The sequence below is a fragment of the Hypanus sabinus genome, chromosome 23 (assembly GCF_030144855.1).
Source record: "Hypanus sabinus isolate sHypSab1 chromosome 23, sHypSab1.hap1, whole genome shotgun sequence".
Lineage (NCBI taxonomy): Eukaryota > Metazoa > Chordata > Chondrichthyes > Myliobatiformes > Dasyatidae > Hypanus > Hypanus sabinus.
In genome coordinates, this window is record NC_082728.1 from 56,177,103 (window position 1) to 56,204,862 (window position 27,760).

Consider the following 27,760-nt stretch of genomic DNA (forward strand, 5'->3'; position numbering starts at 1 on the left):
CCGGCATACAGATAGAATCATAAGCAAAGTGTGCCAGTGTCTTTACTTTCTTAGGATGTTAAGGAAGTTGTCACCAAATACTCTGACAAACTTTTACAGATGTAGAGTTGAAAGTATTGTGGTATTTTAAATGTGCAGCAGCATAAGAGGTTACAGAAAGTAGTTGTCTTTGCTCAATACAACATGGGCATATCGCTTCCACTGCGGCCAATATCTCCAGGAAGCGCTGCCCCAGCAAGGCAACATCCATCATCGATGATCCCCCCAGCCCACGCTTCCTTTTTGCCGCTGCCACTTGGCAGAAGGTACAGGTGCCTCACGTCCCAAGCCACCAGGTTCAAGAACTTCCCTTCAACCATTCATTTCTTGAGCCAACCAGCGAAACCTTAATCACTACAGTTTCGTAACACTATGACTACTTTGATCACTTTGCACTAAAATGGGCCATTTTTCTCTAATTGTACTCTTTCTTGTATAAGCTGTGAATAATTTGTTTTCTTGTGGAGGCTGTTTATATGATACTATGAGCCTGAGATATTGCTGCACCTTGCACCTTGCACACATGCATTTGACAATAAACTTAGCTGTATCTTTGATGTATATTCAAGACTCGTTATTTATGGTTAAGTTAACACCTTAGAATATGGTTAGATCATCTGTGAGTTTATCAGGAACCAGTGTATTTAGCTGTAGGAATTATTCAGTTTTGTTTATGTCGTAGAGTGTTGAAAGAATCAGGAGTTTGTATGCTCTCCCCAGGACCGTGTGGGTTTCCTCTGGGTGCTCCAATTTCCTTCCACAGTCCAAAGGTGTACCAGTAAGAAGGTTAATTGGTCATTGGAAGTAGTCCTGTGATAAGGCAAGGATTAAATCAGGGGATTTCTGGGTGGCGCAGCGCCAGGAGCTGGAGGGACCTATTCAATGTTGTAGCTCAATAAATAAAAAATAAAATTGGAAAATCATTAGGTTTGTATTCTTCTGTCTATAGTTATTGACTTATATAAATGCTTGTAAATAATAAATTTTGGTCTTGTGCAGTAACCCCACCATACCTGACAGTGATGTAGTCTGTCAGAATGCTCTCCATGGTACAACTATAGAAATTTTTGAGTGTATTTGTTGACATGCTAAATCTCTTCAAACTCTTAATAAAGTATAGCTAACTCACAATAAAGTGAAGTTGAATGTGGCTATCCTTTTTATTCAAGAGACTGATGGATGAGGAGCAGTACATTTCTTGAACCTGGTGGTGTGAGTCCTGAGGCTCTTGTACATTCTACCTGATGGCATCAGTGAGAATAGAGCATGACCTGGGTGGTGGGGGTCTCTGATGATGGATGCAGCTTTCATATGACAAGTGTTTCATGTAGATGTACTCAATGGTAGGGAGGGTTCTACCTGTGATGTACTGGGCAGAATCCATACTTTTTGTAGGGTTTTCCATTCAAACGCATTGATGTTTCCATTACCAGGCTGTGATGCAGCCAGTCAATATACTCTCCACTACACATCTGTAAAGTTTGTCAAGGTTTCAGATGTTGTGTCGAATCTCTGCAAATTTCTGACAAAGTAGAGGGACTGTCATGCTTTCTTCGCAATTGCACTTATGTATTGGGTCCAGGACAGGTCCTGTGAAATAGTAGCTGATGGTAAAGGTTTCAGTGGGGTTACATTTGTTGGGATCTGCTACACACAGACTCTCATTAGATACAACTGGCTAGGTTAATGGTGAACATTTGATCACTGGCAAACAAGACAGCCTTCATCAAGCACACAGTGATAGTCACACCCATCCAGACTTGTTCAGTGGCACTGAGAGAACTGACTGCAAAAGAATTTCCTGCTCCACCAGTATCTGGGTGTGTTGCATTATGCTTATTAAGGCTAGTATTTAGTGATTGCAAGGACAGGTTCAGTGAGAAAAATTTGCATTAATTTATTTTGAAAATAGCTCAAATCCTTTACAATCTGAGCCAACAAGTTGCCAGCCCAACACCGCACAGAGCGATCATTACTAGATCATCTGTGTTTCCTTTGTCTACAGAATAATTATTGGTCCGTTTGTCAGGAAGTGCCCTCTTAATGCTCTCTTCAAAATGATGAAAAGGGATATATTTCATCCAGTTTACAGGTTTTGGTTTCCTGCCCAGTTTGAAAATGGTACCAGAGGGAGGAGCCTGTCTGACTATATCTCTGTGTCATGTTAACACTTTGATCGGATCCCTCTTCACTTTTTAAACTTAAGGGATTGCAAGTCAAATTCATAATTATCCTTACGATCACACCTTGGCTTCATTCTGGCTTACATCTGGTTCATATCCCTTCTGTTTAAGATTCTCAGTCATCAAGCCAGATTTGGTTCAATGCAATCACAGGAGGTTCTGGCTCCTTGTAAATCTCCTCTGTACCCTTTCTATGATTACTATATCCTTCCTGTAGTGAGGTGACCAGACCTGAGCACAGTATTCCAAGCGGGGTCTGACCAGGGTCCTATACAGCTGCAACATTACCTCTTACCTCTTGGCTCCTAAACTCAGTCCCAATGCACCGTATGCTTTTTTAACCACAGAGTCAAACTGTGCAGCAGCTTTGAGTGTCCTGTGGACTCGGACCCCAAGATCGTTCTGATCCTCCACACTGCCAAGAGTCTTACTGTTAATACTATATTCTGCCATCATATTTGACCTACCAAAATGATCCACCTAACACTTATCTGGGTTGAACTCCGTCTGCCACTTCTCAGCCCAGTTTTGTCCCACTGTAACCTCTGACAGCCCTCTACTCTATCCACAACATCACCAACCCTTGTGTCATCAGCAAATTTACTAACCATCCCTCCACTTCCTCATCTAGGTCACTTATAAAATTCACAAAGAGTAGGGATCTCAGAACAGATCCCTGAGGCACACCACTGATCACTGTCCTCCATGCAGAATATAATCCATCTACAAACACTCTTTGCCTTCTGTGGGCAAGCCAGTTCTGAATCCACAAAACAACATTCCCTTGGATCCCATGCCTCCTTACTTTCTCAATAAGCCTTGCATGGGGTACCTTATCAAATGCCTTGCTGAAATCCATATACACTACATCTACAATTCTACCTTCATCAATGTGTTTAGTCTCATCCTCAAAAAATTCTATCAGGCTTGTAAGGCATGACCTGTCCTTGACAAAGCCATGCTGACTATTCCTAATCATATTATGCCTCTCCAAATGTTCATAAATCCTGCTTCTAGGATCTTCTCCATCAACTTACCAACCACTGATGTAAGACTCACTGGTCTATAATTTCCTGAGCTATCTCTACTCCCATTCTTGAATAAGGGAACAACATTTGCAACCCTCCAATCCTCCAGAACCTCTCCGGTCCCCATTGATGATGCAAAGATCATCGTCAGAGGCTCTGCAATCTCCTTCCTTGTTTCCCAAGGTAACCTGGGGTACATCCCATCTGGTCCTGGTGACTTGTTCAACTTGATGCTTTCCAAAAGCTCCAGCACATTCTCTTACTTAATATCTACATGCTCAAGCTTTTCAGTTCGCTCTAAGTCATCCCTACAATCACCAAGATCCTTTTCTGTAGTGAATACTGAAGCAAAGTATTCATTAAGTACCTCTGCTATCTCCTTCAGTTTCATACACTTTTTCACTGTCACACTTGATAGGTCCCATTCTCTCAAATCCTATCCTCTTGCTCTTCACATACTTGTAGAATGCTTTGGGGTTTTCCTTAATCCTGTCTGCCAAGGCCTTCTCATGGCCCCTTCTGGCTCTCCTAATTTCCTTCTTAAGCTCTAGCCTTATAATCTTCTGGATCTCTATCATTACCTAGTTTTTTGAACATTTCGTAAGTTATTCATAAGTTCCTTTGTCTCATTGGAACGTACCTGCGCAGAACTCCACACAAATATTCCCTGAACATTTGTCACATTTCTTCCGTGTGTATGTGACTGACTTAGATTGGATAGATACTTTTAGAAAGAAAGGTAGGAAAGGAAGACTTACACAGCACAAAACCACAATATCAATGTGATATTGACCAGGTATTTTTCTACTGGGTCTTTATTAGGACTCAGTTTTAGTTTGTCTTTTGCACACTGGCTGATTGTCAGTCTTTGCATGTATTCCTTCATTGATTCTATTGTATTTCTCTGTCCTACTGTGAATGCCAGAAAGAAATTAATCTCAGGGTGGTACTTTGGCAATGAAAAATGTTTTGTAGATATAAGCTCTTTTGTAGATTGTGGAAGTAGACATGGTGCATAACTATCTACCATTGCACATAATTGTGTTGAAGTGACTCAATGCCAGAATTTTTGATGCATCTGGCTACTCTCTCACTCCTTCTCTTCTCCCCATCTGCCCATCACCTGTCTCTGGTTCCCCTCTTCCTTCCCCTTATTCTGTGGTCCACTCTCCTCTCCTATTTGATCCCTTCTTTTTCAGCTCCTTAACTCTTTCACCTATCACCTCCCAACTTCTCACAGAATTTCCTTCTATCCCACACGCCTTCCCCTTCGCCTGGACCTATCTATCACTTGCCAGCTAATGCTCCTTTCCCTTTCCCCCACCCCCACTTTCTGGTTCCTGGCCCCTTCCTTTCCACTTCTGATGAAGGGCCACGGCCCAAAACATCAGCTGTTTATTTCCCTCCTTAGATGCTGTTTGACTTGCTGAGTTCCACCAGTGTGTTTGTGTATTGGGGGAATCTCCCTGGTCGTTTTAGTGAGTAAAACAATGGGCTTCCATGGCAATGTGGCATAGGCTGATCAAAGGTTCAATTCTCTGCATGAAGGATGATTTAATCTATTGTTTCTGCTGTGGCAGGCGTGGGAGGAAGTGAGACTGGCAGGTTGCCTGCAATGTGGTGAAGTATTTAATCATAAATCTTAACCACTCATTTTCTCCTTTCCTGATATTCAGTGACTGCCATCTGAATCATCTACAAATTACAATCTAGTTACTCACCCAGGCTCACCCAGGATCCAACACCCTCCCAGGAACACATGACATCGAGGAACAAGCAGGACAAATCAGCAGGTGCTTGGACCAGCACACCTGCAGGTTCCCCTCTCAGTCACAAACCCACTCCAATCTGGGGTTATCACTAGACTAATGTTATCGCTGGGCCCAAATCCTCCCTTAACATTGCAGTAGGATCATCTTCACTAGAAGTAATGTTGTGGCTCTAGAAGGCAGTTCATCTTCCCCCACCCCACCCCTATCCCAGCATCTCAAGAGCAATTAAGGATGGACAATTAATGCTGCCTTGCCAAAAAATTCAGTAATTGCACTTCTTTCTCTTGAAACCTGCCTCTCAAAGGCTTCACACTCCGTCCTTAAGGTCAGGATGCTGAAGGCCATTAAGTTTTTCTGCATTTTCTATGTTAATTTCAGAAAGACAGTTCTATGAGATCAGAGGAGTAATTGCAAGTCCACTGACTGGGACATGGTGCATGAAGTCATTACGAGAAAGCCTTCCTGTATTTCTAAGCTTCTCAACTTATCCCAGCCAACTTGCTTAAATAGTTGAATGTCCCGGCCATTGGCCATTGGTAATGCCATAACATTCAGACTCAGGGCTCATAATTTATCCCTCACTGAAAGATTATTCCAGAAACTGGAATCTTTTCTGCCCATTTTTTAACAAATACCAAGCTCATCTAGTTGAAGTCTCTTCCTCCCTGCAATTGTCTGCACAGACACTGATGTCTCCACTATGCTATACTCCTCTGCTCAGTCAGTCAGTGTGTTGCATTTTTCACTCACCATCCAACAAAGTGCCAGCGCTGCACCAAGTTTCCAATCATACATGAATTAATGTGGTCCCTCCCTCCCGCACACCAGTGTTTCCCCACTTTACCAAAGTGAAGACTGGCTCTGCTATGACAGCAGATCTCTCCCTTGTGTAATTCAGAGTGCAGCAATTTTGAACCACAGAAACCAGATCTCATGATCTCTCCCCGTTTGATAATGTTGTGCATGATAGTACGTTGGGGACATTTAGAGAACAGCACAGGCACAGACCCTTAGGCCCATAATGTTGTACTGTACCAGGTAAAGAGTAACTCAAAATTACCCAAAAGCTAATCCCTCCTACCTACACAATGTCTTTATCTCTCCATTTTTCTCATATTCATGTGCCTATCTAAATGTCCCTTAAAAGCCTCAGATGTATTTGACACTTAGGGCAATGGAATAGATGGGTGAAGAAGTGCAGGGCAAATGCATTCGCAGAAATGCGTTAGCTCTCCCCATGACCCTCTCATCTCCCTCACCTCACAGAGTATAGCACAGAAACAGGTTCTTCAGCCCAACTTATCCATAGCAAATAAAGTGCCTACCTGAGCTAGTTCCATTTGCTCATGTTTGGCTGCATTCCTCTGAACCGTTCCTATTCACATGCCAGCCCTAGTAGAACATGGAACATAGAACTTTGGCCCTCAATGTTGTACTGACTTGTTAATCTATCCTATTATCAATTTAACCCTTTGTTCCTACACAAACTGTAATCCTCTATTTTTCTTACATTCATGTACCAGAAAGAGTCTCTTAAATACCTCTATTGTATCAGCCTCAATCACCAACCTACCTTTAACATCTCCCATAAACTTTAACCACTCATCTGAAACAGATGTCCTCTAACTTTAGACTCTTACTTCCCTGAGGAAAAGACTGTGACCATCCACCTTACCTAGTCCTTTCACAATGATATAGATGTCTATAAGGCTGCTCCTCAGCCTTCTTTACTCTGGGTGAACAGTCCCAGCCTATCCAGCCTCTCTGTATATCTCCATCCCTTAGTCCTGGCAACATTCTTGTGAATTGTTTCTGCACTAGCTCTAGCTTAATCACATCCTCACCATTGTACTGTAGGGCTGCCATGGAGAGTGGACGTTATGGCATTGGAACACTTCCAAGTCAATAAAGGATAACAGAAGTGACAAGCAATGCATGCAGCTGACATTGATAAACATGCAGGAGAAAATGTGGACAACTCTTTAAAGGAAAATCTCACAATTTTTTGTGCAAGTCTCCGTTTAGCTGTTGACCTTAAACACAATATCCATTTAATGTGACAAAAAATGGGTTAAATCAAGCTTCAAGGCAATCCTTGAGTTCTCATGCTGTGTTTGTCTGATTTTACTCAGCACATTTTCACTGCAGTTTCTGCATTAAAACAATGGCCACAGATTGAAAGTGCTCCCGCAGCTAAAGTGTGTTTGGAAGTCCAGAGATCCTGGGATGAACTTCCCTCCCATGATGTGAATGTGGCCAAGGAGAGCAGGTTACCTTGGTTCCAGATCATCATCCATGCCATGTTTGGTGATCCAGGTGTTGATTTAACTGACCAAAGTGTACACCGATGGAACCTCAGTAGATCACCTGCCCGGGTCCACTGTCCAAACACATCCTCTGGAATCACCAGGGAATTAACGATGATTAAACAAGGAACTAAAGGGTGACCAGGCCCTATGGAATTGTGTGTGCTACCTTCCCAAGAACCAGAAGATGGGAGGATGAACAATGGGTTGGCAAGGGCTGTTGAGGGTCTAGATTTGGACCCTGGGAATTTGGGTTTGTTCATCTACTAGTTAATGATACAGAGAAATGCACACAAATTACTGGAGGAACTCAGCGGGTCAAACAGCATCTAGGAAGGGAGTAAACAGTTAACGTTTTGTGCTAACACCCTTCATCAGGATTGGGGTCTCGGCCTGAAACATCAACTCTTTATTCCTTTCTATAAGTGCTGCTGGACCTGCTGAGTTCCTCCATCATCTTGTCTGGGTTACTCTGAATTTTGAACATCTGCAGAATGTCTTGTGTGAATTAGCTTCTGGAGTTCTCACTACCAGGCAGCACTTGGCACCTTCAGAGTGAAGCATTCCTTCCCGTTCCACTGGTGTTGACGTGCGGTAGATGTACAGGCCAATTCAGTACAGAGAGGCACTGAACAGAGAGGTCAGAAATGGCTTGGATCTGTAATCACGTCCTGTTCGGATTGAAATAAATCACAGCCACCTTGTGGAATCAATAGTTAATCGTTTTGATAATGGTTCTACTGCATTGGAAGAATGGGGTGTAGTCCTTTCCTTTACATACTTTCTCCCCACCCTGAATTCCTGGCATTCTTACAAGTGCTTTCAATGACAAATGGGTTAACTGTAATCACAATGGAAAAATCACCAGTCAGTGTTCACAAAACCAAACTATCAACTTTGGAACTTTGAAATGCAATTGGTTGGAAATGAACTGTGATGCATCAGCATCTGGAGAGGGTCAGGCTCAGGCTCAGAAACATCAGCACTTTCACCTTGCTTGCACCCAGCTTTAACACTCTGCAGCTCTGAGCACTGGTTAGACTATCAAGTGCCCAAGGATTACTGATGGAGGAAATTGATCTGCTGAAGTGGTGGGAAGAACTAACATCTATATGGTTTCTTTTAACACTGCACCTCACAGCTGGGATATACACAACAATATCTCACAAACACAGGCAATTGAGTCAAAGATGAGGCATTGCTTCAAGTGGGGGAGGGTGGTGTTCACTGAAACACTCCTGGAGCAACACACACAAAATGCTGGAGGAATTCTGTGGATCAGACAGTATTCATGGAGGGGCCATGGTAGCGTAATGCTTCTACAGCTCAGAGTGTCAAAGTTCAGAGTTAAATCCCAACACCATCTGCAAGAAGTTTGTACATCCTCCCCATGGAATGTGTGGGTTTTTGTGGGCACTCTGGTTGTCCTTCCACAGTCCAAAGACGTACTGGTTAGTAGGTTAATAGGTCATTGTCAAGTGCCACATGATTAGGCTAGAGTTAAATGAGGGGTTGATGGGTGGTGGAGCTGTAAGGGCCAATTCCATGCTATATCTCTAAATAAATAAACAGTCAACATTTCAGACCAAAACCTTTCATCTGGACTAGAAAGGAAGGGGGCAGAAGCCGGATTAAGAAGGGTAGGGGCAGAAGGTGAAACAGGAGCTGACAGGAGATATGTAAATCCAGGTGAGAAGAGGAAGGCAGGAGGTGAGGTGGGGTGGGAATAATGTGAGAAAGCAATCTTCAAATAAGATTACCTGATCAGCAGTTTAACATATCACTCACAAGAATGAAGTTCCTCATATTGGTATAGGCTGCCTACCTCTAACTTGCCACTAAAATGTCACCTATTTTTCGGCATATAGACAGCTGACTTAGCCAAGAGTACAACCAAGTGGTTCGAGGATAAGAAGAATGAATTGTACAAACTGTATTCATTAACTACCTTTACAAACCTCAGGAAATCCCACATAATTTACCAAGTGAAGTGTTAATGAAGAGTAAACACTGTTGTAAAGTGGGCCACAGCTCCCACGAATGAACAACAAAAGGAGATCTACAAAGTACAGCATCCACAGCAAGTTGAAGCTGTACCAGAGCTGTGATCTGTCCACACTCTTGTACGGGTCAGAATGCTGGTGCATGACAGAGAATGACCTTGCCAAGTTGTTGTCATTCCTCACCATAGGTTACGGAGATACTCTGTATTTTCCGGCCAAGACAAATCTCCAGCCACACCCAACTCCTTCAGTGTCACCAAGAGGACATGACCACAATCAACATGAGAAAATGTTGGAGATGGAGTGGGCATGTGATGAGAAGAGAGGCCATCTCCATCATTAAGACAGCACTTCGTTTGAGGAAACGTGGGAGACCAAAGACAACTTGATGCCGTACCACAGAGACGGAAATGAGGCTGGGGCACAATAGGGAAGGTAGCTAAGGACAGACAAAAATGGAGGACTTTCATTGCTGTCCTAAACACCAGTGGCATAACAGGCATTTGATGATGACGTTGATGCTCCAACAAACCAGTCATCGGTGAAGGGATAATGGTCCAAGGATAAGAAGGTCTAGCAAGAAACCCCTGCCTTCTCTGAACAAGGCCATGGAATTCACAATAGCCAGTTTGGAGGGTGTTGGGAGTTTGTATGAAAGACGCCCCTATACCACAATGAAGAGTCATCTGCATGTGTTGGATGATTGAACCATTGGTCTATCAGCTCAGAATCCCCCACTGAGTTGCTGCAGGTATTCGTCTATGAAAGTTCAAAATTATACTGTTCTATAGATACTAATTATTAGCAATTTGTTGAATTAATTATTATCACTTTGTTTCTGGTATTCATTATTCAGTGTTGGAATATTCTACAAAGGTTAGTTGAATCAACTCAATGCTTCTGAAGAGGAGGTTAACTGACAACCATTTCTCTGATTTATTAAATATGAGAATCATCAAGTATTCTTAATTTACTCCTCTAAATCCACTTTAAAACTGAGAACAAAGAAAAGTATTGTTGTCATTGAACTGTCTGCTAAGATTTTATGGTAACCCTACCTCTGCCAGTATGTCTACACATTTCAGAGACCTGGATTTGAATTTATGGAAAGTTTCAGTCAAAAGATTGCCCTGAAACATGCTTCCAAAAGCTCTCTCAATGCAGATCCCAAATGGCCAACTCAAAACCGAGTTTACAAAAGCAAAATTCACAAATGCACTTTCCAAACACTTCCACAACACTCAGCCTCTACCTCCGCCATGTGTTGCTAAATTTCCCACCTCAGCTACCTATTCCCCTGCTGGAACATTAACCGACCCTGCGTTCTGGCTGTGAACCCGTAAGTGCTGAATTAATTCAGCTCCTGAAACCTGTTGTGTCACCCAGCAGCCTTCCTGCTCTCCATTAGGTGAAGTTTTGTAAACTCAAGCTTGTTCACTCTGTTTAAAGCAAATTCAGAACTGAATCAGGATGATGTTGCTCACCCACATCAGAGCAATCCAGCTCGACTGCCAGCACTAAATTCCCAATTTGGAAGGTTTCCTACTTACCTGGATTGCTTGCTACCTGAAGAGACCTTCCTTTTTGAGAACATGTTTCCTGATCTCCTTTGAATCAGTTCCTCTCACGTTGGTTTTCTTTGTAAGTCTTTCTTTGCCAGCGTGGGATTGTGTCTCCTACACACATTCACACATACACAGGGACCGGGTATGTGCACTAAGCACTTCAGCTTTCGATTAGAGCTCAGTTTGGAGGGAGGTTCCTTTTCAATGACAGCTGATTCGACAAAGACTAGGTATAAGTTTCAGCTTAATGTGAAACTCACAGAACTGGTTCTGAAGTGAAGAATGAAATGTAGAAGTCACTCGCTCCACCCATCCCCACCCACTAAATCACAAATAATAGGATACAAAGTCTAAATCACAATGAGCAGCCCTTGGTATAATCACTTTGCCATTATTAGTCAGCAATAACATTGAGCAATTTCATTTTACTGATTTATTTCAGGTTTGGAATAGCTATTTACAACAACTTGTCAAAATAAACCAAAATTGTATTAACCTCGGTGTGTTTTTGCACATTACACCTATAACAATAACTTGCATTTAACTCGTACCTTTAACAGTAGTGTTTTCAAACAAAATTTGGGCGGCACAGTAGCATAGTGGTTTCGGGCTGAGACCCGTCATCAGGGTCTCGGCCCGAAACGTCAACAATGCTTCTCCTTATAGATGCTGCCTGGCCTGCTGTGTTACACCAGCATTTTGTGTGTGTTGCTTGAATTTCCAGCATCTGCAGATTTCCTTGTCTTTACAGTACAGGTGACCTGGGTTCAATTCCCAATGCTGCCTGTAAGGAGTTCGAACGTTCTCCCTGTGACCACATGCGTTTCCTCCACCATGAAGACTACTGCTAATTCTCTCAAGTCACCATTTTCATATTTCATATTGTGTTGTGACATGGCTGCTCAGCCCATTATCTCCAGGATAATCTCCTGCAGCCTTGAGTGATGCTGTGGATGACCTGATTCCATGACTGAAGCGTTGTGGGAGATCAGAACATTGAGACATTAGGGTACACTGCTGTCAAAGTAAGCGATGCTGCAGACTGTAACACTGAAATAATGAGCTGTTGGTCTTCCCTCTCGCTAAGGCAGGAGTGATGGCTCTCCCTCATCAGTGAGAAAGAGAGACAGTCTGTGGGATGTCAAACTCTTGAGATGGACAGTGGTTTTTGATGGTCTCTTGGAGGCTTTGCTATTGCTTGCATGGGGGGTGGGGGAGCTGATGGTTTTGCTAAGGTAGGTGGGGAAGGAGGAGGGGGAGGGTTGGTGCTTTGCTGCTGCTTGTGTGGGGGAGAGGAGAGGAGGGCTTTGGGATTCTAACACTTTTCTGTCGTTCATTCTCTGGGGTTTTTCTTCTGTTTTGAGGAAGTCTACAGAAAGTAAAAGTTTCAGGTTGTATACTGTATACATTCCCTTATATCAAATTGAACCATTGAGTTTATGTCAGTTTGCAAAGCAACCCCTCAATCTCATTTCACCTGTGTATTTCTCCAACACTTAGTCTCATGACTATTAACTCTCCACAACTCTCCCACCCACACTAGGAGCTATGTAGAGCAGTCAATTAACCAGCACATCTTTGGAATGAGCGGTAACTGGAGATATTGATGCAGTCACAGAGAAAACATGCCTGCTCCACCCAGATTCTGTGCAGAGCCACTGTGCCCACTCAGAAGCTTGCTCTGTACTTATGTATGACAAGTACACAAAGTGAAACACAAGAAACTGCAGGAGCTGGGTGTCTGAGATAAAACAGAAAGTGCTGAAAATATTCATCAGCTCAGTGGTGTGGGAAGGTGTCATGAGATGTGAGGAAGTGGACCAGGGAGTTGTGGAGGGTATAGTCCCTTCAAAATGCTGAACAGAGATACATCTTATGAAGACTGATTTCAGAGGATCATCCGTTCAATGTCATTTTAGATCTCGATCCATTCCAACACCTCCTTTGTTTACCAGTTCCATTGGATAGTTGTTGACTTGTAACACTGATGCATTGACTTTATTTTTCAGACAGTTGCTGACTATTTCAATGAACTTGAGGTGATTAGGGAGCTGAAGGTAAAAAAAAACATAGGAAGCAGTGATCACAATACGATTGAGTTCAACTTGAAATCTGATAGGGAGAAAGTCAAGTCTGATGTAGCAGTATTTCAATGGAATAAGGGAAATTACAGTGGTATGAGAGAGGAGTTGGCCAAAGTAAATTGGAAGGAGATGCTGGCAGAATTGACAACAGAGCAGCAATGGTATGAGATTCTGGGAAGAAATGAAGAAGGTGCATGATAGATGCATTCCAAAAATGAAGAAATACTCAAATGGCAAAATAATACAACTGTGGCTGACAAGGGCAGTCAAAGCCAATGCAAGAGATAACATACAACAAAACAGAAATTAGTGGGAAATAGAGGAGTGGGAAGCTTTTAAAAATGTACAGAGAGCAACTAAAAGAATCATTAGGAGTGAAAAGATGAAACATGAAAGCAAGCTAGCAAACAATATCAAGTTGGATAGTAAAAGTTTTTTCATGTCAAAAATAAAAGAGAAATGAGAGTTGATATAGGACTTTTGCATTTGTACAGGGCCCTGGTGAGACCACACCTGGAATATTGTGTACAGTTTTGGTCTCCAGGTTTAAGGAAGGACATTCTGGCAATTGAGGAAGTGCAGCGTAGATTCACTAGGTTGATTCCTGGGATGGCAGGGCTGTCTTACGCAGAGAGATTGGAGAGATTGGGCTTGTACACACTGGAATTGAGGAGATTGAGAGGGGATCTGATTGAAACGTTTAAGATAATTAAAGGATTTGATAGGATTGAGGCAGGAAATATGTTCCAGATGTTGGGAGAGTCCAGTACCAGAGGGCATGGGTTGAGAATAAGAGGTCAGTTATTTAAAACAGAGTTGAGGAAGAGCTGCTTCTCCCAGAGAGTTGTGGAGGTGTGGAATGCACTGCCTCGGAAGACGGTGGAGGCCAATTCTCTGGATGCTTTCAAGAAGGAGCTGGATAGATATCTGATGGATGGGGGAATCAAGGGATATGGGGACAAGGCAGGGACTGGGTATTGATAGTGAATGATCAGCCACGATCTCAGAATGGCGGTGCAGACTCGAGGGACCGAATGGTCTACTTCTGCACCTATTGTCTATTGTCTATTGACCACTAGAAAATGAGGCCAGAGAAATAATAATGGGGGCCAAGGAGATGGAAGATGAAATAAATAAGTATTTTGCATCAGTCTTCACTGTGGAAGACACTAGCTGTGTGCCAGATGTTGAAGGGTGTGAGGGAAGAGAAGTGAGTGTAGTCACTATTGCAAGGGACAAGGTGCTCAAAAAGCTGAAAGACCAAAGAGTGCATAAGTCACCCGAACCAGATGAACTGCACCCTAAGGTTCTGAAATAGGTAGCAGTACAGATTGTAGAGGCATTAGTAATGATCTTTCAAAAATCATTGAACTCTGCCATGGTGCCAGAGGACTGAAAATTTGCAAATGTTACTCTACTCTTGAAGAAAGGGGAAGGCAGCAGAAAGGATGTTATAGACCAGTTAGCCTGACCAGGAAAAATCTCACCTAACAAATCTAATGGAATTCTTTGAGGAGATTACATGTAGGATAGATAAAGGTGAAGTAGTGGATGTTGTATATTTGGACCTTAAGACAAAGTGCCACACATGAATCTGTTTACTAAGTTAAGAGCTTATGGTATTACAGGAAAGTTACTGCCATGGTCAGAGCATTGACTGATTGGTAGGAGGCAGTGAATGGGAATAAAAGGATCCCTGTCTGGTTGGCTAGTGGTGTTCTGCAGGTGTCGGTGTTGGGACTGCTTCTTTTTATGCTGTATATCAGTGATTTACATGATGGAATAGATGCCTTTGTTGCCAAGTTTGCAGATGATACAAAAATTGGTGGAAGGGCAGTTAGTGTTGAGGGAACAGGTGGGATGCAGACAGTTCAGGAGAATGTGCAATAGAGTGGCAAATAGAATACAATGTTGGAAAATGCATGCTCACTAACTTTGGTAGTAGAAATAAATGTGCAGACTATTTTCTAAATGGGGAAAAAATACAAAAATCTGAGATGCAATGGAACTTGGGAGTCGTTGTGCAGAACACCCTGAAGATTAACTTGAAGGTAAATGCAAGTGGTCTAGAATAGAAGAGTAAGGATGTGATGCTGAGGCTTTATAAGGCATTGGTGAGGCCTCACCTTGAATATTGTGAACAGTTTTGGGCTCCTGAATTTAGAAGCCTGCCTTTTTGTTGGCTTTGTGGAACAGTCCATGTTCCAAGTCTATATGGGTAACTGTCCCCCTCTTTTCCTTCGCTACATCGACAACTGCATTGGTGCTGCTTCCTGCACGCATGCTGAGCTCATTGACTTCATTAACTTTGCCTCCAACTTTCACCCTGCCCTCAAATTTACCTGGTCCATTTCCGACATCTCCCTCCCCTTTCTTGATCTTTCTGTCTCCATCTCTGGAGATGGCTTATCTACTGATATCTACTATAAGCCTACTGACTCTCACAGCTACCTGGACTATTCCTCTTATCACCCTGTCTGTTGCAAAAATGCTATCCCCTTCTCACAATTCCTCCATCTCCGCCGCATCTGCTCTCAGGATGAGGCTTTTCATTCCAGGATGAAGGAGATGTCTTCCTTTTTTAAACAAAGGGGCTTCCCTTCTTCCACCATCAACTCTGCTCTCAAATGCATCTCTCCCATTTCCCGCACATCTGCTCTCATCCACTCGGGATAGGGTTCCCCTTGTCCTCACCTACCACCCCACCAGCCTCCAGGTCCAACGTGTAATTCTCCGTAACTTCCGCCACCTCCAACGGGATCCCACTACCAAGCACATCTTTCCCTCCCCCACCTTCTGCTTTCTCCAGGGATTGTTCCCTACATGACTCCCTTGTCCACTTGATCCCCCCATCCCTTCCCACTGACCTCCCTCCTGGCACCTATCCTTGTAAGCGGAACAAGTGTTACACCTGCCCTTACACTTCCTCCCTCACCACCATTCAGGGCCCCAGACAGTCCTTCCAGGTGAGGCGACACTTCACCTGTGAATTGGCTGGTGTGATATACTGCGTCCGGTGCTCCTAGTGTGGCCTTTTATATATTGGTGAGACCCGATGCAGACTGGGAGACCATTTCACTGAACACCTACGCTCGGTCCGCCAGAGAAAGCAGGATCTCCCAGTGGCCACACATTTTAATTCCATGTCCCATTCCCATTCTGATATGTCTATCCATGGCCTCCTCTACTGTCAAGATGAAGCCACACTCAGGTTGGAGGAACAACACCTTATATACCGGCTGGGTAGCCTCCAACCTAATGGCATTAACATTGACTTCTCTAACTTCTGTTAATGCCCCTCCTCCCCTTCTTACCCCATCCCTGACATATTTAGTTGTTTGCCTGTTCTCCGTCTCCCTCTGGTGCTCCCCCCCCCCCACCTTTCTTTCTCCTGAGGCCTCCCGTCCCATGATCCTCTCCCTTCTCCAGCTCTGTGTCCCTTTTGCCAATCACCTTTCCGGCTCTCAGCATCACCCCACCCCGTCCGGTCTTCTCCTATCATTTCGCATTTTCCCCTCCCCCTCCTACTTTCAAATCTCTTACTATCTTTCCTTTCAGTTAGTCCTGATGAAGGATCTCGGCCTGAAACGTCAACAGTGCTTCTCCTTATAGATGCTGCCTGGCCTGCTGTGTTCCACCAGCATTTTGTGTGTGTTGTTCGAAGAGATGTGCTGGAATTGGAGAGGGTCCAGAGGAGGTTCACAAGGATGATTTTGGGAATGAAAGGGTTATCATATGAGGAATGTTTGATAATTCTAGGTCTGTACTTGCTGGAATTCAGAAGGATGAGGAAGGATCTCATTGAAACCTTTCAAATGTTGAAAGGCCTAGACACAGTAGATGTGGAAGGGATGTTTCCCATGGTGAGGGAGTCTAGGACAAGAGGACACAAAGATTTAAAACAAAGATGCAGAGAAATTTCTTTAGCCAGAGGGTGGTGAATTTGTGGAATTTATTACTGCAAGCAACTGTGGAGGCCTGGTCATTGGGTATGCTCAAGGCAGAGCTTGATACATTCTTGACTGGACACAACATCAAAGGTTACAGGGAGAAGTCTGAGAAATAGGGTTGAGGAGGGGAGAAAAGGAACAGCCGTGATTGAATGGTGGAGCAGACACAATCGGCTAAATCGCCTAATTCAGCTCCTATGTCTTTTAGCCTTATAGTCTAACACGCAGGGAATGAAGAGGTACAGGCCACATGCAAGCAAATGGGATTAATTGGCATTGTGGTTAGTACAGATATTGAGGACTGGAGGACCTGTTCCTGTGCTGTACTGTTCTATTTCTATGAAAGGATGAAGATTTATGTGTTGCTATAGATCAAGGGTTTTCAATGATTTTTATGCCTTGGAGCCTTACTATTAACCGAGGGGTCTGTGGGCCCCAAGCTGGGAACCCTTGGCTTAGGTGGTTTGTTTCCATCACAGAGATAAAGGCTATGGGCTCAGGAATTTGGTTGATGTCTTGGTGTAATTGTTGGTGCGTACCTCATGCAAGGCATTCACTACTGTCACAATGTACTGTTGGATAGCGATAGTGGATGGTGACTTGAAAGCTTGCAATAAAATAGGAGCCTTAATTAGAAATTCTGTTCATTCTCTTGGTTTGGTATGGACTGTCTGTCAAGGGAAGATTAAATCACTGCACAGCTGCAATCGTCCAGGGAAAGTGGGGACAGTCTCAGAAAGTTTGAAGCATGAAAACACTCTTAGAAAGACTCTCCCCCTCTCCCTCCTCTCTCTCTCTCTCTCTTTCTCGCTTTCTTTCTTTCTAGATTGACTTTGTTATGATTGCCAAAGATTTATGGCAATTGTTTTTGTTTACAGTGATTTCATCCACATTTTACCACTTCATCTCCCAGCAATCCAACTGCTTCATTGCTTAATGGCTTTCTCTTTACAGACATGAACCTTTGCCTTCAGATCAGAATCAGGTTTAATCTCTGAAGTGGTATTGTAGGTAGACAGGATGGTGAAGAAGTTTTTGGAACAATGGCCTTCATTATCAGGGATGTCATGTTGCATTTGTATCAGATATTGGTAAGGCTGCATCTGAAATATTGTATTCAGTTTTAGTCAGCCTGCTACAGGAAAAATAACATTAATCTGGAAAGAACAGAGAAGATTTATAATGATGTTACTGGGACTCAAGGAACTGAGTTATGAAGAAAGGTGCAATGGAGCATACAAGAATGAGGGGTGATCTTATCTGAGGCCCTCTGTTGGTTGGGGTCGACTATAGATTTTGCAACCTAGCTGTCTACATGATACACAAGCCAGGGAAATATGATATGGAGAGCAAGCTGTTGACAATAGACAATAGACAATAGGTGCAGAAGTAGACCATTTGGCCCCTCGAGTCTACACCGCCATTCTGAGATCATGGCTGATCATTCACTATCAATACTCAGTCCCTGCCTTGTCCCCATATCCCTTGATTCCCCTATCCATCAGATATCTATCTAGCTCCTTCTTGAAAGCATCCAGAGAATTGGCCTCCACCGTCTTCCGAGGCAGTGCATTCCACACCTCCACAACTCTCTGGGAGAAGAAGCTCTTCCTCAACTCTGTTTTAAATAACTGACCTCTTATTCTCAATCCATGCCCTCTGGTACTGGACTCTCCCGACATCTGGAACATATTTCCTGCCTCAATCCTATCAAATCCTTTAATTATCTTAAACATTTCAATCAGATCCCCTCTCAATCTCCTCAATTCCAGTGTGTACAAGCCCAATCTCTCCAATCTCTCTGTGTAAGACAGCCCTGCCATCCCAGGAATCAACCTAGTGAATCTACGCTGCACTTCCTCAATTGCCAGAATGTCCTTCCTTAAACCTGGAGACCAAAACTGTACACAATATTCCAGGTGTGGTCTCACCAGGGCCCTGTACAAATGCAAAAGGACATCCTTGCTCTTGTACTCAATTCCCCTTGTAATAAAGGCCAACGTTCCATTTGCCCTCTTCACTGCCTGTTGCACTTGCTCATTCACCTTCATTGACTGATGAACTAGGACTCCTAGGTCTCTTTGCATTTCTCCCTTACCTAACTCTACACCGTTCAGACAATACTCTGCCCTCTTGTTCCTGCTTCCAAAGTGGATAACTTCACATTTATTCACATTGAATGACATCTGCCAAGTATCTGCCCACTCACCCAGCCTATCCATGTCTCCCTGTATTCTCCTAACGTCCTCTTCGCATGTCACACTGCCACCCAGTTTAGTATCGTCAGCAAACTTGCTGATATAGTTTTCAATGCCCTCATCTAAATCGTTGACATAAATCGTAAAGAGCTGTGGTCCCGATACAGAGCCCTGTGGTACCCCACTAGTCACCTCCAGCCAGTCTGAGAAACACCCATTCACTGCTACCCTTTGCTTTCTATCTGCCAACCAGTTTTCTATCCATGTTGAAACCCTGCCCCCAATGCCATGAGCTCTGACTTTACTCACCAATCTCCTATGTGGCACCTTATCGAATGCCTTCTGAAAATTTAGGTACACTATATCCACTGGTTTACCCTCGTCTAACATCCTTGTTACACCCTCAAAAAACTCCAACAGAGCCCTTGCAGTAGGCTCTACCCCCATTCCATGCACTGATAAATCCAAAGGAACAGCAGAGACTGATACAGTTTGGCACCAGTGGTATCACAGGGATTGCCAGTCAGCATTGAACTCAACTTTGGACTACCTTAGGAACTCCAGCTGTAATTTTTCCTTGGGCTTTACTCACAAAACCTTTCTTATGAGTGGGTATAACCACAAGGCAGAGGAAGTTTGAGATCAGGGTTTTCTCTGATCTTATAGAGGTGTATAAAATTATAAATTATGCATGGATAGGATGAATATGCAGTCTTTTTTCCAGGGATGGGGAAATCAAGAACTAGAAGGCATTGATTTAAGGTGAGAAGGGATAGATTTAATAGGAACCTGAGGGGCAACTTTTTCACCCAGAGAGTGACCAAGTATGGAATGAGCTGCCAGAGGAAGTGGTTCAGGAGATACATTAACAACATTAAAAAGGCACTTGAACAAGGAAATGGATAGGAAAGCTTTGGTGGGATATGGGCAAATAGGACTAGCTTAGATGAGAATCTTGGTCAACATAGATCAATTGGGCTGAAGGGCCTGTTCCCATGCCGGATGACTCTATGACTCCATCTCCTGGGTTCCACAACCAACCTGCAGTTCCTACTTATATCCTAGATACTTTGAGATCCCTTCTGTGGCTCTCCTGGTCAGCCTTCCACACTTTAAACTTGTGCGTATGAAATTTTTGGGGCTCTTTAACCAGTTCCTGCCAAGACCCCAACCTTGTTGTCCTGAAGCTACTGACCCACACTGACACTTATATTATAGAGCAGGAGCCAATTTTTAAATCTTAATTTTTTTCAGATTGTTCTACAGTCTCACCCTTTCTGACCTCCTCAGTCTCCTCAAGTCCTACAAATCTTGGCACTGCCCCCAAGCTGCAATGAACAGCCACATCACACTGGGCTTTGCCACACACCTTGCCTCTGTAAACAATAATTGCACAAGTAGAACTGAAGAGAACCTGTTATCTAATCAGAGAATTGTAGTCAACAATTTGTCAGAACTTACTCATGAGTAGCCACCGCAAACTTCGGTCTAATGACCATGTACTTTACAAAGTTGTAAGGGACGATTTAGTGGGAAGGAAAATAGATTGTAGATTGGAGGGACCATCACTTTATACAATATTAACAATTTACGATCAGTATCAGACTACGGGTCCAAGCCCAAGCTAAGGACGATCAACACTGGTACACCTCAGGTATGTGTGCTTAACTCACTGCTCTAATCTCTCTATACCTATGAACGTGTGGCTAGGAACAGATTAAATGCCACCTATGACACAACCATTGTTGGCAGAATTTCAGATGGTGATGAGAGGAGACATACATGAAAGGACATCAGTTAGTTGAGTGGTGTCAGAGGAACAAACTTGCACTCAATGTCAGTGAGACCAAAGAACTGATTGTGGACTTCTGAAAGGGTAAGACAAGTCCTGACTTGTCTTACAAGACTGGCACACCAGTCCTCGTAGAGGGATCTGGTGGAAAAAGTGAGCAATTTCAAATTCCTGGGTGTCAGTATCTCTGAGGATCTAACCTGAATCCAACATATCAAAGAAGCTACAAAGAAGACTCAACAGTGCCTATATTTCATCAGGAGTTTGAGAAGATTTGGTATGTCTCCAAAAACACTTGAAAATTTCATGGTGAGCGTTCTAACAGGCTGCATCACCATCTGGTATGAGGTGGGGGTGTTGGGGGTTACTGCACAGGATCAAAGTAAGCTGCGAAGAGTTGTCAACTTGATCAGCTTCATCATGGGCACTCGCCTCCATAATATCCAGGACATCTTTAAGGAGCAATGCTTCAAGAAGACGGCTTCTGTCATTAAGGTGCTAATGCACCATCAATAACTCTCGGAGACGGGAGGCGAACGATAGGCTTTTATTAGCAGCAAAAGGGACCACGGCATCTCAGAGACTGAAGGAGGAGCAGAGCTTCCAATCACCTTTATACCGGGGTCTGTGGGAGGAGCCACAGGAGCAGTCAGCAGAGGGACGTGTCCAGACAGATATACATAGTTTACCACAGGTGCTTTGTTCCTTGTTCTCATTGCTACCATCAGCGAGGCATTCAGAAATAGCTTCTTCTCTCTGCCATCCAATTTCTGAAAAGACTTTGAACCCATGAACACTACTTCTTAAAATTTCTATTTTAGCACTACTTATTTAATTTAACTATTTAATATACATTTATATTTATTTAGTAATCCACGTTTTTCCCCTGTGTTGTTTTGTATTGCATTGTACTGCTACAGCAAAGTCAACAAATTTCTCAACATATGCCAGTGATATGAAACCTGATTCTGATTCTGACTTCTCAAGGTTAAATATACTTTAAATGTACTTTGAACTTCAAACTTGAGCTTATAATTCTGGGCAAAATAAAAAAAAGAGGGAATGTCAGATGAAACAGTAAAACAATGCCTTATTTCCCCCTCTCAGGTGGCTTGTATCCCTCAAATTTAAGCATCATAATACTCCCAAGGCAATGGTAATGTACTAGTGATGCTTCCTCACAGCTCTAGAACACAGATTCAATCCTGACCTCAGTTACTGTTTCAGTACAGTTTGTCCATGTCCCCCTGTGAATGTGTGGGCTTCCTCCAGGTGTTCCACTTTCCTCCCACTTCCCAAAGGTTGGTAAGTTAATTAGCTCTTGTAAATTACATCTTGAGTAGGTAGGTGACAAATGAGCCAGGATAGGTGACAAATGGTAGGTGACAAATGAGTTGATGGATATGTGAGCCAAAAGTCTAGAAGGGACAGAGAAGAGGGATGATGACTGATGGAATTACTCTGCTTGGAGATGTTGTGGAGTTGATAGGCTGAATAGCCTCCTACTACTTACAATAAATAAGAAAGAGCAAATGTAGAGGAAATAACCTCTTTCTGTGCTCTGATTGAATTCCAAATATTCCCATTACAGAAGGCAAACAACAATATTGAGATCTAACAAAGAAGAGGCCAATCATTAATAATAACTTCATCTCAGTTTGAGGCAATATATAAACAGTTTATACTTTCCAATGTGCCTTCTCAAAGGATGTTTGACTGCAGGATTCACATAGGATGAGGTAGGATGGACCTCCAAGAGAGTAAGCTAATCAATCAACATCTCATCTCTCGGAGCCAAGTCCCCTCTACAAGCTGTTGCAGTGATTCAATTCCTCTACCTATTCAATCTGCCAATCACCCATACACTCCTCCAACCAGACCCACTTCCCACTATTCTCGTCTGCCCCTTTCCCTCCCTTATTTGCTTCCATGCTACACTTTCCTCTCCAATCAGTCTTCACCATCCACAACCATATGTATAGAGTCATAGAGTAGTACAGCACAGTGCAGAAACAGACTTTTCAGCCCATCGAGTCCATGCCAAACTATTATTCTATGTAGTCCCATCCACCCACAGCCCTTTATAACCTTCCCATTCATGTAACTATCCAAATTTCCCTTCTGGTCACCTCACTGCAGGAAGGATGTGGTAACCATAGAAAGGGTGCAGAGGAGATTTACAAGGATGTTGCCTGGATTGGGGAGCATGCCTTATGAGAATAGGTTAAGTGAACTTGGCTTTTTTTTCTTGGAGTGACAGAAGATGAGAGGTGACCTGCTAGAGGTGTATAAGATGATGAGAGCCATTGATCATGTGGATGTTGATCAGAGGCTTTTTCCCAGGGCTGAAATGGCTAGCATGAGAGGGCACAGTTTTAAGGTGCTTGGAAGTAGGTTCAGAGGAGATGTCAAGGGTAGTTTTTCTATACAGAGGGTGGTGAGTGTGTGGAATGGGCTGCCAGCGACAGTGGTAGAGGCGGATATGATGGAGTCTTTTAAGAGACTCCTAGATAGGTACATGGAGCTGAGAAAAATAGAGGGCAACCCTAGGAAATTTCTAAAGTAAGTACATGTTTGGCACAGCATTGTGGGCTGAAGGTCTGTATTGTGCTGTAGGTTTTCTATGTTCTAAATGTTGCAGTCAAACCCACATCCACCAGTTCTGCTGGCAAGACTGATGCAAAATACCTATTCAGTTCCTCTGGCATCTCTGTGTTTCTCATTACAATATCTCCAGCATCATTTTCTATTGGTCCTATATGTACCCTCAACTCTCTTTTATCTTTTATATATTTAAAAAAGCTTTTAGTACCTTCTTTGGTATTAGTTGCCAGCTTCCTTTGGTAATTCATCTTTTCCTTCCTAATTACCTTTTTTGTTTCCTTCTGCAAGTTTTAAAAATCATTCCAATCCTTTATCTTCTCACTAGCTCTGGCTTCCTTGTATGCCCTCTCTTTTGCTTTTACATTGGTTCTGACTTCACTTGTCAGCCACGTTAGTGTCTCTTTTCCATTCGAAAATTTTTTCTTATTTGGAATATATCTGTCTTGCACTTCCCTCATTTTTTGCGGAACTCCAGCCATTGCTGCTCTACTGTCCTTCCTGTTAGTGCCCTTTTCCAGTCAATTTTGGCCATTTCTCCCCTCATGCCACTGTACTGTAATTTCCTTTATTCCACTGAAATACCAACACAATAAAATTTTGCTTCTACTTCTCAAATTTCAAAGTGAACTCGATCACATTGTGTTCACTGTTACTTAAGGTTCCTTAACTTTAAGCTCTCTTATCACCTCTGCACAACACCCAATCTAGCACAGTCGATCTCCTAGTGGGCTCAAAAATAAGCTGTTCTAAAAAACCATCCCTTAGACATTCTACAAGTTCTCTCTCTTGAGGTCCAGTACTGGCCTGATTTTCCCAATCCACTTTCATGTTAAAATCCCCAACGATTATCATGACATTGCCCTTCTGACATGCCTTTTCTATCTTCTGCTGTAATTTGTAATCCACATCCCAGCCCTTGTTTGGAGGCCTGTCTACAACTGCCATTGGGGTCCTTTTACCTTTGCCATTTCTGAACTCAACCCATAGAGACTCTACACCTTCTGATCCTATGTCATCCCTTTCTCATGATTTAGTATTATTCTTCATACACAGGGCCACACCACCTCCTCTGCCTACTAACCTATCTTTCCGATACACCGTATATCCTTGGACATTCATCTCCCAATGGCAGCCATCCTTTAGCCAAGTTTCAGGAATGGCCACAACATCATACTTGCCAATCTGTAGCTGAATTTCAAGATCATCCATTTTATTTCTTATGCTGCGTGCATTCAAATATAGCACTTTCAGTCCAGTATTTGTTGCTTTCTGTTTTAACTGCACCATGCCTCCATTGCCCCGTAAATCATTCCACTGGCTGTGATCTCCTGCCTTCCCTTTCTTTCATCTCTGTTGCACGCTATCTTTCATTTATTTCTGTTTCCTCCTTCCTCAGCTGTATCACTCCAGTTCCCATACCCCTGCCAAATTAGTTTAAACCCTCCCTAACAGCTCTATTAAACCTGCCTTTTTGGATATTGGACCCCTTTGGGTGTAACCCATCCTTTTTGTACAGGTTGTCCCTCCCCAGGAATGCAAAACCCTGCCCCCTACACCAGTCTCTCAGCCATATATTAATATGCCTGACTATGATATTGTTGCGCTCATTAGCACATGGCACAGGCAGCTATCCTGAGATTAACCCCCTGGAGGTCCTGCTTTTCAGCTACTCAACTCCCTGAATTCTCTCTTCAGGGCCTCCTCCCTTTTTCTACCTATGTCATTGGTACCAACATATACCAAGATTTCTGGCTGTTCACCCTCTCCCCTCAGAAAACTCTGCACCCAATCTGAGACATCCTGTACCCTGGCACCTGGAAGGCAACACACCATGCGGGTATCTCTATCAGGGTGACAGAATCTCCTCTCTGTTCCCCTCACTATGGAATCCCCTATGACTACCGCATTCCTCGTCTTCTTCTCTCCCTTCTGCACCACAGAACCAGGCTCAGTGCTAGAGATCCAATCACCATGGTCGTCCTCTGTCAGGTCACCCCTCGCAACCGCATCCAAAACAAGATAACGATTACTCAGGGGGATGGCTACAGGGGCGCTCTCTACTATATGAGCTCCTCCCTTCCCTTTCCTGACCGTCACCCACGTGTCTAACTCCTGCAGCCTCGGGGTGACTAACTCCCTGTAGCTCCTATCTGTCTCCTGTTCACTCTCCCTGTAGGTCATCCAGCCGCAGCTCCAGATCCCTAACACAGTCTCTCAGGAGCTGCATCTCCGTGCACCTGGTGCAGATGTTGTCATCTGGTGTCTCACATCTGACACCCAGAGCAAAGTACTAACCCTACAGACATGCTCCCGATTCCTCAAAAAATTCAAGGAAAAAACAAAGTCCACTTACCTCACCAAAGCCCGAATGAGCCAAAGCCCTACCACTCTGACTCAGACCGTCCCTTTGATGACTGCTCTGCTAGGCAGTGTCTTCCTTTTATGCCTGAACCTTCCCTGTTCTCCAACACACGATTGGTGGGCCGGTTATAGCCGGTAAAGGAGGACTGGAAAATTGTAAATGTCACTCCACATTTCAAGAAGGAAGGGAGGGAGAGAAGAGGAAACTATAAGTGAGTTAGCCTGACTTCAGTGGATGGGAAGGTGTTGGAGTCTATTATTAAGAATGAGGTTTCGGGGTTCTTGGAGCCACAAGATAAAATAGGTCAAAGTCAGCATGGTTTCCCTAAGGGGCCATTTTGCCTGACAAACATGCTGGAATTATTTGAAGAAATATTAAGCAAGATAGACAAAGGAGAATCAGTCAATGTTGTGTACTTGATATTCAGAAGGCCCTTGACAAAGTGCCACACATGAGGCTGCTGCACAAGCTAGGCTGTGAAACATAGAAACATAGAAAACCTACAGCACAATACAGGCCCTTCGGCCCACAAAACTTTGTCGAACATGTCCTTACCATAGAACCATAGAACATTACAGCACAGTACAGGTCCTTCAGCCCTCCATGTTGTGCCAACCCATATAATCCTTTAAAAAAAGTACTAAATGCACACTACTCCATAACCTTCCATTTTTCTTTCATCCATGTGCCTGTCCAAGAGGCTCTTAAATACCCCTAATGTTTTAGCCTCCACCACCATCCCTGGCAAGTCATTTCAGGCATTCACAACCCTCTGTGTAAAAAAATTTACCCCTGATGACTCCCTTCCCTTAATTTTGTACATATGCCCTCAGGTGTTTGCTATTGGTGCCCTGGGAAACAGGTACTGACTATCCACCCTATCTATGCCTCTCATAATCTTGTAGACCTCTATCAAGTCCCCTCTCATTCTTCTACGCTCCAAAAAGAAAAGTCCCAGCTCTGCTAACTTTGCTTCATATGACTTGTTCTCCAATCCAGGCACCATCCTGGTAAATCTCCTCTGCACCCTCTCCATAGCTTCCACATCCTTCCTATAATGAGGTAACCAGAACTGAACACAATACTCTAAGTGAGGTCTCACCAGAGATTTGTAGAGTTGCAACATGACCTCTCTACTCTTGAACTCAATCCCCCTGTTAAAGAAGCCTAGCATCCCATAGGCCTTCTTAACTACCCTATCAACCTGCACAGCAACCTTGAGGGATGTATGAATTTGAACCCCAAGGTCCCTTTGTTCATCCACACTCTTAAGTAATTGACCATTAATCCTGTACTCAGTCTTCTGGGTTGTCCTTCCAAAATGCATCACCTCACACTTGTCCAGATTAAACTCCATCTGCCATTTTTCTGCCCAACTCTGCAGCCTGTCTATATCCTCTTGTAACCTTCGACAACCTGCAGCTCCATCCACAACTCCTCCAATCTTTGTGTCACCTGCAAACTTACTCACCCATTCTTCCATCTCTACATCCAGGTCATTTATAAAAGTCACAACTAGCAGGGATCCCAGGACAGATCCCTACAGCACTCCACTAGTCACTGACCTCCAGGCAGAATACTTTCCTTCCACGACTACTCTCTCCTTTCTTCCTTTAAGCCAATTTTTTATCTAAACAGCCAAGGTTCCACTTATCCCATGCCTCATGACTTTCTGGATGAGTCTCTCATGAGGGACCTTGTCAAATGCCTTGCTAAAGTTCATGTAGACCACATCCACTGCCCTACCCTCATCAATTTCTTTTGTTACCTCTTCAAAAAACTCAATCAGGCTTGTGAGGCACGATCTTCCCTTCACAAAGCCATGTTGATTATCCATGAGTAGACTGTACTTCTCCAAATACTCGTAGAAAATT

The 27,760-nt window shown here is 43.5% G+C and overlaps 1 protein-coding gene across 1 annotated transcript in view; it reads right to left on the reverse strand.

Moving 5' to 3' along the window:
• evpla (envoplakin a) overlaps nucleotides 1-11,134 on the reverse strand; it is a 76,545-nt gene extending 65,411 nt beyond the window's left edge. Inside the window, exon 1 of the mRNA XM_059948917.1 lies at nucleotides 10,882-11,134. Coding sequence (XP_059804900.1) covers nucleotides 10,882-10,925 — 44 coding nt within the window. The 5' untranslated portion in view covers nucleotides 10,926-11,134. The remainder of the gene's footprint in view (nucleotides 1-10,881) is intronic.
• Nucleotides 11,135-27,760: the final 16,626 nt, after the last annotated feature.